The sequence below is a fragment of the Bactrocera tryoni genome, chromosome 3, assembly GCF_016617805.1.
Source record: "Bactrocera tryoni isolate S06 chromosome 3, CSIRO_BtryS06_freeze2, whole genome shotgun sequence".
Lineage (NCBI taxonomy): Eukaryota > Metazoa > Arthropoda > Insecta > Diptera > Tephritidae > Bactrocera > Bactrocera tryoni.
The window spans coordinates 6,761,970-6,774,732 of record NC_052501.1 but is presented as its reverse complement, the minus strand read 5'-3'; the positions used below and the strand labels follow the sequence as shown (position 1 = coordinate 6,774,732).

The 12,763-nt window shown below is 41.2% G+C and overlaps 1 protein-coding gene across 6 annotated transcripts in view; it reads right to left on the bottom strand.

Annotated features, from left to right (window-relative positions):
* Positions 1 to 7,609: 7,609 nt before the first annotated feature.
* The window catches only part of LOC120772577 (filamin-C), a 95,843-nt gene continuing 90,689 nt past the window's right edge, over positions 7,610 to 12,763 (bottom strand). For 4 of the 6 annotated variants that reach the window (XM_040101277.1, XM_040101276.1, XM_040101275.1 and 1 more), the window contains exons 12-17: positions 10,686 to 12,762; positions 10,502 to 10,630; positions 10,078 to 10,439; positions 9,010 to 10,011; positions 8,698 to 8,877; positions 7,613 to 8,598 (exon numbers count right to left, since the gene is read on the bottom strand). In XM_040101277.1, the coding sequence (XP_039957211.1) occupies positions 8,467 to 8,598; positions 8,698 to 8,877; positions 9,010 to 10,011; positions 10,078 to 10,439; positions 10,502 to 10,630; positions 10,686 to 12,762 (3,882 nt within the window). In that variant the 3' untranslated portion in view covers positions 7,613 to 8,466. Of the gene's footprint in view, positions 8,599 to 8,697; positions 8,878 to 9,009; positions 10,012 to 10,077; positions 10,440 to 10,501; positions 10,631 to 10,685; position 12,763 lie in introns of all 6 variants that reach the window. The other 2 variants (XM_040101280.1, XM_040101278.1) reach the window with 2 other exon arrangements.

Sequence of the window (12,763 nt, the reverse complement as noted above, 5' to 3'; positions counted from 1 at the left end):
TTTTGCCACTGCAACAGCTACTGTTGACACTGGCGGTGTCACTATGTCCCACATACAAATATTGATGCTCCTGTATATATTTACATGCATCTACATATGTGTGTGTGTGTGTGTGAAGAGACGCTCAGTGCCGTTGTTTACATGGTGAGCACCACTAACTAGTGCGAGTGTTGGCCTCAAGGCATCTTTGCAGTTAACTAAGTGGCTGCGTGCCTGCTTGTGCATGTGTGTCTCTGTCTGTGTGTGTGTGTTGAGTCTGTGGTAAAACGGCAGAAAAATGGGCGATACGCAACAACCGATGCTGATCGCTTTCTTATTACCTCACTTACTTTTCGATTTATTTGATTCTTATTCCATTTTTGCACTTTGTTAGCTTCCTACATTGCTTTTGTTGTTGTTGCTGGTGTCGTTCTCGTTGGCACTTTTGTATGCTAACAGCAGTTGCATGCACTACACGAATGAATAAATGTGCGACACATGCCTGCGTGAATCTGCGTACGCTGTACACCAACAGACAGCGTAGTGGGAACATTTTTTCTCGAATTAATAATTTTAGACTAGTGCCGAAGAAAATGATAAAAAAAAGAAATTATTATTAGTAGAGGCAAGCAACTTCACTTCCACCGGGTACCAGACCACAACGGCATCGAGGGTTATGAGATTGTGGGTGAGATTGCAAAGAATGGTGTACGGCTAACAGCCGAAAACGTGATCAACATTGGAGAACCCATGCATTGTCTATACAACGTTCTGTACAGAAGCATGCTAAGGAGAATCAAATCAAGTTGGAACGAGCTACCTGGGTGCAAAACAGTAAAAGTCATGTGTAAAACGGTAGATCGGAAGTACACAAAATTTCTACTGGCACTTGATAGAAGATACTGTAGGAACATCATTTGAATACTCATTGGTTAATTAATATCTGGTGGCGGCACACGCCTGCAATGGGGCTGACAAATCGTGAAGATTGCAGAAAATGTCAAGAGTAAAGCATTTGATTCGCGTGGGCATGGGTACGGTTGAACCATTTGAGGGCCTCACGATATGTGACATTGAAAGAGGTATCGATAGCGAGGCCACAGAGTCTATTGAAATTGACGTCAAGCGCCGGCTTCTCATGGGTCTCAAATCTGAACTCCATCTGGTACCGCAAAGAACCAAATCTTCTCTATGCGTGGCTCATTAGCCAACCAGATTAACCCAACCTAACCCAACTACATCATTGTCATATAACTGTTTTCTATAGCACTTGGAGTTTTGCCGAAAATCCGAAAACTGACTTTAACTCTTAAAAATTCAACCTCGCCCATCCCTCGCTTTTCGCTACTTCAGATCGCCCTTAAATAGTTTTTAAAGTATTGAAAATATAAATAGTTTATTATGTATCCAAAACTAACTCTCAAAAAACTCTCAAAAGATTCGATTTTACAATCAATAGGATGGCGTCACCTCTAGGTCTCTAAGAAAGCAGGTTTACCTACAGCTCAGTGGGATTTCTGAAAGCGTAATATTTTAAGTATTTAAGCTTTGGTCTCACAAATGCGGAAAAATCACGACAAAGTGTTGAAATATCTCGTCTTTCACTATACCGTTTCTGCAGCAGCCGTTTGGTAGGATTATCAACCTTAAAGAGGCAAAGAGCTCTCTGGATCTCTTAAGATCGCTCTCGAACCAAAAGCATTTTGCAACAACGCATGAACCTATAGTAGCCCAGCGCTTGCTAAGCTTCCGCGAAGCCCAGGTATACAATAAAAGAACACACGTGGAGAGTGGAGCACCTATTCGTTCCCATTTCACTGTTAGCGGGACGAAGAAGGTGCCTTTCCTTGCCAGCGTATGCTATCAGATTGGATAGTCACTTCTCTGTAAGAGGCTGCACTGCGGAGCAACAAATCTACCGCTACTTTAATGGCATTAACTCCGGCTTGAAATAAACTGCAAAAGCACCTCTGAAGCTGAAGTTGATAGAGAGTTCATTACAGTATATCCCTCTATAAATGTTTCCCCCAAGCCTTGCTCCATCCGCAAACAAGCTCACTGCCCTTAAACTGTAGCTTATCCAATTTTATGACCGCATCTGTTCACATATGTCAGTTTATAGATGCATTTGCTGTACGCGCCCATTCAGCTCGTTCTACAATCTACACGACAGCATATGCATGATCATATTTCCTATGCATGCCCGGCATTGTAATCAAGCCAAAAACCGCAAAAGAAAAACCAAAAACCTGCAAAGAAATCGTTGAAAGGAAAAAATACAATTGAAAAATTGAATCAACCGAGCAAGTTGTGAAAACGTGGCTAAAAGGATGTCTACTCCATTGCCTCGCCGCACACACACGCACACCCGGCCATTTGTGGCGTGACAACAGGCGTTTGCCTTGCTGGTGCTGATGCAGCAGTCGGCAGCTCCTGCTGGTTGCGGCGTTCGACTGCCGGCTGGCTCCTGGCTGCTGGCCGCAATCGCTGCCACTGCCACAACGGCATGTATTCGAAAATGCTTGCTGGTCTGTGCTGGCAACTGGCAACCGGTAGCTGATTGCAACGCATAGATTACGTTCTCATATTTTTTCGGTTGCATTACAAATTTGTTGTTCCACCCGAAATTATTGTAATGAGTACGCAAACATGCTCGTTCGCCGTTGTTGTTGTTGTGCTAGCTCCATTTTTTCTTCTCTCATTTTTTCGCCCAAATGCATATTTATGCTTTTTTATTATTTTTGTTTTTTCATCCATTTTAGCTCGCATTAAAATGCGCGCCGAAATTGCGTCGTGTGGTCCTGCGGATGCCGTGCGCTGAAAGGTCTTGCAACGGCGCTCGAGGGGAATGCCATTCAGGCAACGTTGCCGCTGAAATTGTTGTTGTATACACATGCAATTATGCGAGTGCCCGTGAGTATGATGCATGCGTTTTCATTTATTTTATTTATTTATTTATCTTTCAACATGCAAATTTGTTTTGAGTTCAGGTTTGGCTTGGTCTTATCTCCGGGATGATACCGGCGCTGGCTTCTGTGTAAGGAGCAGATAAGAAAACATGCAAATATTGTATTTTATTTGCATTTATATGTTTCATTGGGGTAAAGTCTATGCATTTTAAAAGCTATCTGTCGCCTATTTATGCAAAAGTCAGCGGTGTGCATTTCACTTAAGCCATTTAAGTTTGATGTTTTGTGGGCAATTTTCTTTCGTAAAAAAGAGGATGCGGCAATTTTAAACACATATACTACAATTCTGAAATTTTGATAATATTCGGCCAAATAGACCACGTCCAGCACGCACGAAATTCAAGAGCTGTCATTTTATTCTGAAAAAACAACGGTTTGTTGGAATCATCTGTCCATATCTCAAAAATGATGCCAGTGGGCACGTCCATTCTTGATAATGGATTATTTGATGCCTGAAATTGAAGCTCTGGAGCTCGGCTACATTTGGTTTCAATGAGAAATTAGAAATGCTCGAACGAGTTATCGAAAATTGAACTCAACGGATGGACTATCTGAGACGTAGCCACGGCCTACATTTGAAAGAGATAATCTTCAAAAAAAAAGCCTAAGAATGTTCTTTGGAATGATAATAAACATTCCTCCTTAAATTTGAAATTTCGGTGTTTTTTCTTTAAAAAAGTAGGGAACCTCCAAAATGGATCACCCTTTACTTTCCAAAAAGTACAATTTGACTCCGGAAAAGAGCGAAATTCCTAACTTGCTCAACCAGAAAGCAAGCGTAACACGAATGGAATATGGGCAGCACAGTATGTCATATCAGAGAGTAGACAATACAAGGACCGTTCCAAAGTAAACAGGTAAACTTTTTGAATATAGCGCCCCCTGGTGACGCCAGCTATATGTCGACTAATGCGTTAGAATCTACTATCTTCATCGATTGTTCAGTACGAATTTCATGTTATTTCATTGATTGGAAGTGAAGTTATTGCGTTTTAAGTGTCAGTATGTTTGTGTTATCGGTGCGAAAATGCGCTTCGAACAAAAAGTCAACATTAAATTTTGTTTTAAAATTGGTAAAACTTTTACCGTAACGTTTAAATTGATGAAACAAGTTTATGGCGATGATTGCCTCTCACGTAGCAGAGTGCACGAGTGGTTTCAACGTTTCCAAAGTAGTTACAAGGACATAAATGACGATCAACAAGTGGGCCGATCAAAATCCGTGATCGCCGGAAATTCCATCGAAACTGTGCGTGAATTCATCAAAAATCAGACGAAATCATCATTGAAATTCATGGAAATGGAATTGAATATCTCCAAAACATCGATTTATCGCATTTTGACCGAAGATTTGGGCTTACGAAAGGTGTGTGCACGATTTGTCCCGTTCTGACGACCAAAAATTGCTAAGAATCCAACATTCGAAGGACGGTTATTTGACCAAAAATCACATTTTAACCATTAACCACTCCCCGTATTCACCTGATATGGCACCGTGCGACTTCTTGCTTTTCGGAAAAATGCATTTTCTCATGAAAGGAAAGCGTTAAGCAGACATAGAGGCCATTCAATAGGCTTGCACCGGCAAACTGGCGGCCATACCGGCCAACGAGCTAAAACACTCGTTCGACGTGCTTTTGGACCGTGCAAAAAGCTGTATTGAAGCATAGGCAGACTATTTTGAATAAAATAAATTGATTTTGCCGAAAAAACCATTTGTTCTTGTTTTTTTTTTAGTTCTGTTTACTTCGGAACGTACTTTGTAGATTGAGCGGATTTTAGTCCCAGTGTTTTCACAAAGGTGCGTCTTAAGTACTTTTCAATTCATTATGAAGTATTTTTATTATTTTCTCCATGCTTTAATCGAAAGTGGTCACTACGGTTCATAAGCCTCTGTAAATGGCGTGATTACAGGCTTATAAAATCTGATCAAATACCCGGATATGCTAGACTCGTACCCAAAGACCAGAATCTTTGGCAAAAACCACGTTGAATAGGGGTCGCAGAGGACAAAGTTGTCAATGTAGCTGAGGACACTGTCTAACAAACAAAGGCGCTCAAAAAATGAACCGAAAGGGAAAAAAACAAAATTCAATGAATGTATTCTGTATTTAGTACTTATTGGATTTTTATTCTGGATTTTGTACTTATAAAACGTTTATGGGATATTGGATTAACCGTTGGCATGCTTCTGTTAGCTTAAAATCAGCCCATTTTGAAGACATTAATTAAAAATTGTCTCAGACTACATTAAAATATAGCTTCTTTGTCAGTCCGGGTCTTATTTGATCACATGAACGGTTTTAAAATTTGTAATATTTCGATACAGGTTCTGAAGTATAATATGGTCTTACACCTTTCTGCTGTTAAAGTTCATTTTTGTGTTCATATTTGAAAGTAATCCTTCAAATAGTTAAATTTTTAAGAAGCCTTTGGCTAGCATAGAAAGAAATATTGATTCCTATATACTTATGTATATATGCTTGTCAAAATTTTTGCATGATATATAAAATTACATGCAAGAAGTATATGAAAACATTTTTACTTGCATGCGCATACAAGTAAATATTTTTGTAAATCAGTTAGAAAACCTAGATTTTAAAATATATTGCATGCTACTTCCAAGGCCATCACATTATAATATGTTATAGCAGCCAAGAGTTTGTGTCTAGAATAAGTGGAGACTTAATGTAATACCGTAGCTTAACAATGTATAACAGTTAACTGGTTGGTTTATTGGACATTTATGGCTGGTGTGAGACTTTGATAAGCATTTTACGATAATTTGTATATTTTAACAATTAATAGATTTAATTACCAATAATTATTTTATTTGTGGCCAATAACTATGTATGGCGTCATTAGTAACATATTTTTAGTTAACTTTTTCTAAATATTTTTATAATAAACAATAATCACTAATGGCCGCTAGAGGGCGTCAAAAGCAGCTTCAGCCTATATTATACACTATAATATTTATGTTTGCAAATTTCCATAATTATGGCATATTGAGCAAATATTTTGTCGGCAAATTCTGCATTGAATTCAATGTTTTTTGTGTAGAAAGGATTCTGCAAGAATTTTTTGTAGACTTTACACTGAACCAAAGCTTGTAGATTTGCTTCCATGCGATTTAGTTTAAGGCTACGTACTGAGTTCTACGGTAGTTTGCGACGAAAAGCTTTATGTTTATTGCCAAGATAAGTTACGGTTATTGGAAGCTCGTTTTGAGGCGCCAGGCAGCACAATGTGGTTGCCAGCTGTCGTGAAGCTTAATATAAAATGAAATTTCGTTTAAGGTTCATACCTAATGTTATCGCTATTTACTTTATTACTGAAGTGTAATAAGTTTGTTAGACTCAAAATGAGATATCTGAGAGCGACGAAAGATACCCCCAAATTGAAAATGAAACTCAAAATATTTAATTATTCATCAACATTTATTTTGTCGCCTTCAAAGTAGTCCCACCAGATGTAATACACAACCATTTTTTCAGTCCTCGAAACATTCATTTTCATAGGCACTTTTTGGGATGGCCTTCAGCTGCTTCACCGAATTTTTTTCATCTCTTCGATCAACTGAAAACGGGTTCCACGGAGCGGCAATTTTAGTTTGGTGAACAAGAAAAAATCTGGTGAATTAATATCTTTTTTGAAAAAACTTTATCGGGGCATGTCAAGCAAGACCGCGTTTCATAACCAATGTATCTATTAAAGTCATTCGAACGGACTCGCGATAGATGTCGAGCTTTCAGCCATCTTTCTAACTCTTGCCTGATGATTTTCAAGCTCCTTATCCTTTACTTTTTTAATGTTTAGATCAGTTGAAGAGGTCGAAGGTCGTCCAGAACGAGACATTGCTTTAACAATCTCTCGATCGTCTTGATGGCTTTGTACCACTCGCAGACTTGTGTTTTAGATAAAACTGATTCACCGTAAGCCTTTTCCAACCAAAGGCTTTCGTGTGATTCCGCACACGAAATTTGGTTAGATATACAAAATTTGAGACAAAAATCACAACACACTACTGAGGTTGTTCGATTTAAGCAGCTGCTGTAAGCACACTGGTTGGCAGATCGCGCTCATATTTGGCATAGTAATTAAGTATAGTCCCAACAAATTGGCAAAATACTTTTTTTTAGTATTATATTCCTGGTGGAATTTAATTAAAATTTCCGTTTGCTTATTTGTCCCAAAGAGTCGATTGGACATGGTCCGTTCGTACGTCTGTATATATGTGAACTAGTCTCTTAGTTTTTGAGATAATGATCTGAATTTGTCAGAATTACCAATATCGGACCATTATATGCCATATAAACCTTATATGGAGAACTTTTTTTTTATCTGTGAAGGGTATTATTCGGCTATTTTTTATGTTATAATTAAAAATGCCGTTTATTTAGCTAAAATATATTTTTATTACTATTCAATATTTGTGTAAACATTTTAAATTAAATAAAATGGTTAATCAACTTTATCATAGTTTAATATATATTTAATATATTTTTGTAAATTGTTGCTTAGTATTTGTGTTAGCAAAAAAGCACAAGCAAGAGTGTATAAAGAAAACAATTTTGTAATTTTTTAACACTAAATCGTTTTTCAATTTAAAAATTACAAAGTTCCTCATTATTTAATTTTTTTTTTTTTTGAATATATAACAACATATTCACCAAAAAGAATGGAAACACTAAAATTTATTAGCTCATATAAATCGTTTTGTAAGTACATATATATAAGTATATGTTTTCATATTTTCTTTAATTTTTTTTTTAATTTTTCTAAATTTATTTTTAAGTAATTTTGTTCTTATAAATTTCGTATATTTTTTTTTGTTTATGCATTGTTAACAATTTGGAAGATTTCGTTGCTTAAATACGCGCTATTATTAATTTAATTTTAATTAATTAAATATTTAATTATTTGTTATATTTTTCAACTTCTCTCAATATTTTTGCTTAAATATTTTGTAGAAAAAAAGAAAATAATTTTAAAATAATGCCTCACTTTTACTTGTTATTACTGTGAGTTGGCTGCCCTCTCTCGTCCTCGATTTGTGTGACCAGTTTGTAGTATCGTATGTAGCCGCAGAGTTACTCCATTGAACCGCAATTTCGTATGGGTGATTTTCCATTTTTTCTTCTAAAAGTAAGTACACCTTCCTAAACAGTACGAGTACATATTCAATTTCCTTTATGAACCCATTTATTTTCAGTTGTCAAAGCAGCGCGCAATTGCTGTCGTGGCGGCAGCGACGTCGCAAACAGCTGCGCGAACCCATATCGTAGATGAAATCCGGATTGCTTATGTAATGCTGGTTCAGTAACTGACTGCCCAGCAGTGGCGATAGACGTATTTGTTGTTGGGAACGATAATAGTGTTGCGGTGATGCTGGTAATGTATTATGTTGCATTGGTAATGTTTGGTGGTTGTGGTGTTGGTGTGGGTGTGAGTGTTGTTGTGTTAGTTGACTGAGGGCAGGGCTGGGCAGTATAATTGTGCTAATACTACTCTGGCCTCATATACCTTGCAAATAGCGTCGCAACTCTTCTTCAGTGTCGAATATCATTACCGGGAACGGTGATCCGGGTACAAATTCGCCAGCCCATTTCACTTCGACGCGATAATCGCCCGGCTCTGTGGGATCGTACTGCAAGAGTGATACATGAAGAATTAAAAAATGTAACGAAAAGAAGAGTTATGCTTCTGCTTAAAGAAAAGAGTAGTTATCCCTCGTTTCTTTACTTACCTTGCAGAGTATTGTGCGATCCTTTTGACTCTCTCGCTGCATTTCCACACGGAATGCGCCCTTCGGACCACGTACTCTCACTGTCAGTTGACCAGCGCCAGCGCCGCGTGTGTCGCAGATGAAACGCGATTGGAAGGTGGCTAAGACACCGTGCTCGATGCCGGGACCATAGACACGTACCTGAAAAAAGAAAGTTCGGAAGAGTAGAGGATATGGTCTATTGTTTGTTTTGCTTCAAACCATTTAAAGCAAAAGAGTAAGTCGTTTTCGGTCGGTATTTGATCGATATTCGAGTAATATAGAGAGCCTTACCTTACTAGCATCTGGTGCACCAGCGACCTTCAGCGCGAACGGCGAACCGGGTACGTTTTGTCCGCCATATTTGATCGTCAATAAATGCCTACCCGGCTCTTGTGGTTTGATGTTCAGCGTAAATGTGGCATCGCCATGATCATACAGCTCACAATAAGCCACTTTACGTGGTCCAGCGCAGTGAGCTGTCAACTCACCGGGACCGGCACGACGTGTATCAATCCACGACTTAATATCCTTACCGACAATGCCGTGACGTAGGCCCTCACCCGAGCAGATAACTTTCGAAGCATCCATTGAAGAGCCGACGGCGACAGTGAGTGGACAACCTTTGACGAGACGACCATTCCACTTGACTGATAAGGTTAGCGGACCTGAAGATGACTTTTGCGGTGTGTAGGAGGCCAACCAAATACTTTCTGTTGGTCGCGGTTGCGCCAAGCTTACTGGCACCGAAGTATTGTCTTGATGCATCAGTATGACCTCAGGTCGGCCGGCGGGTGCATTTGTGGCATCTATTGTGAAATGTGCTGCCTCACCAGCTTGTGCTGCCGCTAGACCACGTCCTGTGAGCACCACTTTGTCGGCGGCTTGTTGACCAGTGACGAATGCACTGCGCGGACATTGCACAATGGTGAGACCACTCCAAGTGAGGTCTAAATCATGCTCGCCCGGCGCTAAACTGTCAGCAGATATGTAGATGCGCATTTTGCCATCACTTAACTTGTCTACGGGTATTTCAATGCCATCTATGGAGCAGGCCAGATCGCCGGGACCCGCATTCTCCACATCAAAAATTATACGCGCCGGTAAGATGAGACGACCATCGTGATCGAGCAGTGTGCCCCAACCGCCGACAGGTGTAATCTTCGAAGTTTCCACACAGGAAATGCTCCATGGTGAGCCGGGTAAGTTACCACGATTCGGACAGCTGGCGCGTATTTCGTAATGACCGACGGAAAGAATGGTATACGAAATACGCCATTCATTGTTGCCAAGTGCCTGGAATTTTATTTACAGTTATACTAAGCGATCTTCAATAATATGGATGCTATGTATAGTGTGTACCTTAATTTTCGGTTCAATACGTTCACCAAACTCGTCAACACGTTCGATTTGCACATTTGGAGCAATGGGACAGTAGACAATGAAGGAGGCCTCCTTGTTGCGCTGGCAGACCTCCAGTCCGTTGCCGGCTGCGCGTGTATCGGTCTTTACGCCTGTAGCGGAGGCGGTAAAAGTGAAAGGCGAACCCTGTACGGTTTCGCCGCCGTACATAACTGTTAGTTTATAAGCACCCGGTTGGGATGGCACGAATTCAACACTATATATGCCCTCTGATTGTTCGGTAATGTGAACGGGCAGGTTTTGGTTGGTTGGGGAGACGGCGAAGGCCTCCAGTTCGGCAATACCGGCATTGTCAGTGCGCACTAAAAATTGGGGAAAGGGAAGTCTTAAGTATATTAGTGTAAATTTATGCTTGTGAACAAACCTGTGAAACAGATTGGACTGTGCAGCGCTAACTGGCCTTTTGGTACACCCTGTACAGCAACACGGCTGGTATCAAACGCTTCGCATGTAAATGGACTGCCAGGTAGTGGCTTAGATTGATGAAGTACCTCTGTAAAAGTTTTATTGAATTAAATAAAGTTAAGATCCAACATTAATCCACATACCAACTATGCTCTGACCCGGTTTGGTGATTGTGAACTCAGCTTGTAAATGCCCACTCTTAGTTTGATAACAGCGGACAGGTAGAGCCTGTCCACCTGGACCAGAGACCACTACATCGAATTCGCGTGCTGGTCTCTTAACGGTATCGATGGCAAAAGATGTCGTCTTTCCAACACGTGCCTGATATAAACCAAGTCCAGATACACTGATTTCCTTACCAACATTCGCAGGTAGCACATTGATCTCTAGTGGTTTTAGTGAAATCGGCACTTCATTGAAGAGTATGGTCATCTTGTGGGGTGCCACACGTGTCGGATGATAGACGATCTCGTAAACGCCTGTCTTAGATGGACCACGTATGGAATGCGGTACCTCCGAAGCGCCACATTTGACAATCGCAGACAGTTCACCTTGGCCGGCTTCATTGAGTGATACTGAGATGCTAGCTGGTTGCTGGCAGATGGCTTCACCCACTTCTGTGATCTTCACCAACGATGGATCAAATACCGTAAGTGTGCGTGTGCCGATGTGTTGACGTGTATCGCGATCGATGAAACGTATCAAATAATTGCCGGTCATGTGAGTGCGGAACTCCGCCGTCTGTCTAGTAATAGTATAAGGCACTGGCTTGTGATCGGGACCCATAATTTCTGCAATCTGATCATCTGTCGGAAAATCAATGGTTGCCAAACTACCGATCTGTATGTGCTGTGTTGTCTGTTGTATATCTACGCGAAATGGACTGCCATCGACGGGCACTTCGTTGAATGTAATATTGACATAATGTGGTTCTGTGGTCTGCGGCACAAAGGTAACATCATAGAGACCACGTGCACAGGCGACCACTTCCGCTTTTACAGTGCTCGTGTCTGTCGAAACTACTAATTCAAGTGTGCCTTCGCCAGCGCCAGCGGCATCCACACTAAAGGTGACGGGCACACCCAACGCGGCTGGACCATATTGTTGATCCAAGCCACTGATGCTGACACGTGAAACATCGAAGACATTGCACGAGAAGGGTGAACCATTGATGTGTTTATCACTTGCCGTGACACTAATCAAATGACGACCCACAACTGTGGGTTGGAAAGTTGCTGTGTAAGCGTCGCCGCCTTGTGGACTCAATTGACATATAATATTGTCGCCAGATGGTGTAGTTACAAAAACTTGCGGTTCCACACCTTCGAAGCCCTCTAGTTCGAAAGTGTTATCAACTTTTATAGCAGCCTGCTTGAGACCTTCGCCGGTAGCCAAAGCTCGAGGCAAACTAATGGGCGCTGATGCAATTTGACATGTAAATGGCGAGCCGGGTACTGGATGACCATTGAAACGCACCGAGAGCGAGTGTGGCGCTGCCTCAGTAGGCTTGAAGTTCACCTTGAAACGCGCATTGCCTTCCGACTGCACATAATTCGGCACATTTTTACCATTAACTGCAACAATGATTTCCAAATTGCCCGCACCGGCCTGACTGGCATTAATGCCGAAGCTTACGCTTTTACCAACCACTCCCGGCCGTATATCAGTGACAATGACCTTCTCGGCCGAATAGGATTTGAGCAGAAATGGGCTACCCTCGACATGCCCACCACCAGGTAAACGTACTTCCACCGAATGATCACCGACCTCGACAGGTTCGAATTTTATATTATAACCAATGCCATCCAGCGCGTCAATCTTGACGGGCACACTGCGTCTAGCCGGACCGAGCACTTCAACATTTGGTTCCGTGTCCGATTCAACGACGAACTCAAACAACCGTCCAACACTAACTTTATCCAAAGTTTCTGGTGATTGTATACGCGCAGCAGCCGAAACACGACATGTAAACGGTGAGCCCGGCACATCCTGTCCATTGAAACGCAACTCGACAGTGTGATTTTGTGCGTCACGTGGCGTAAAACTAATGGCATAGGTGTGTTGCCCTTGCGCCTGTGCGGAAGTTGGTACACGACCGCCATTTACAGTGACTTCAAGATTACCTGGACCCGCTTGCGATGTCTCCACCAAAAATGTGACCGGTTTACCAACCGTACCATTACTGACGTTCTTCACTTTGATGGCATTCACGTCGTAAACC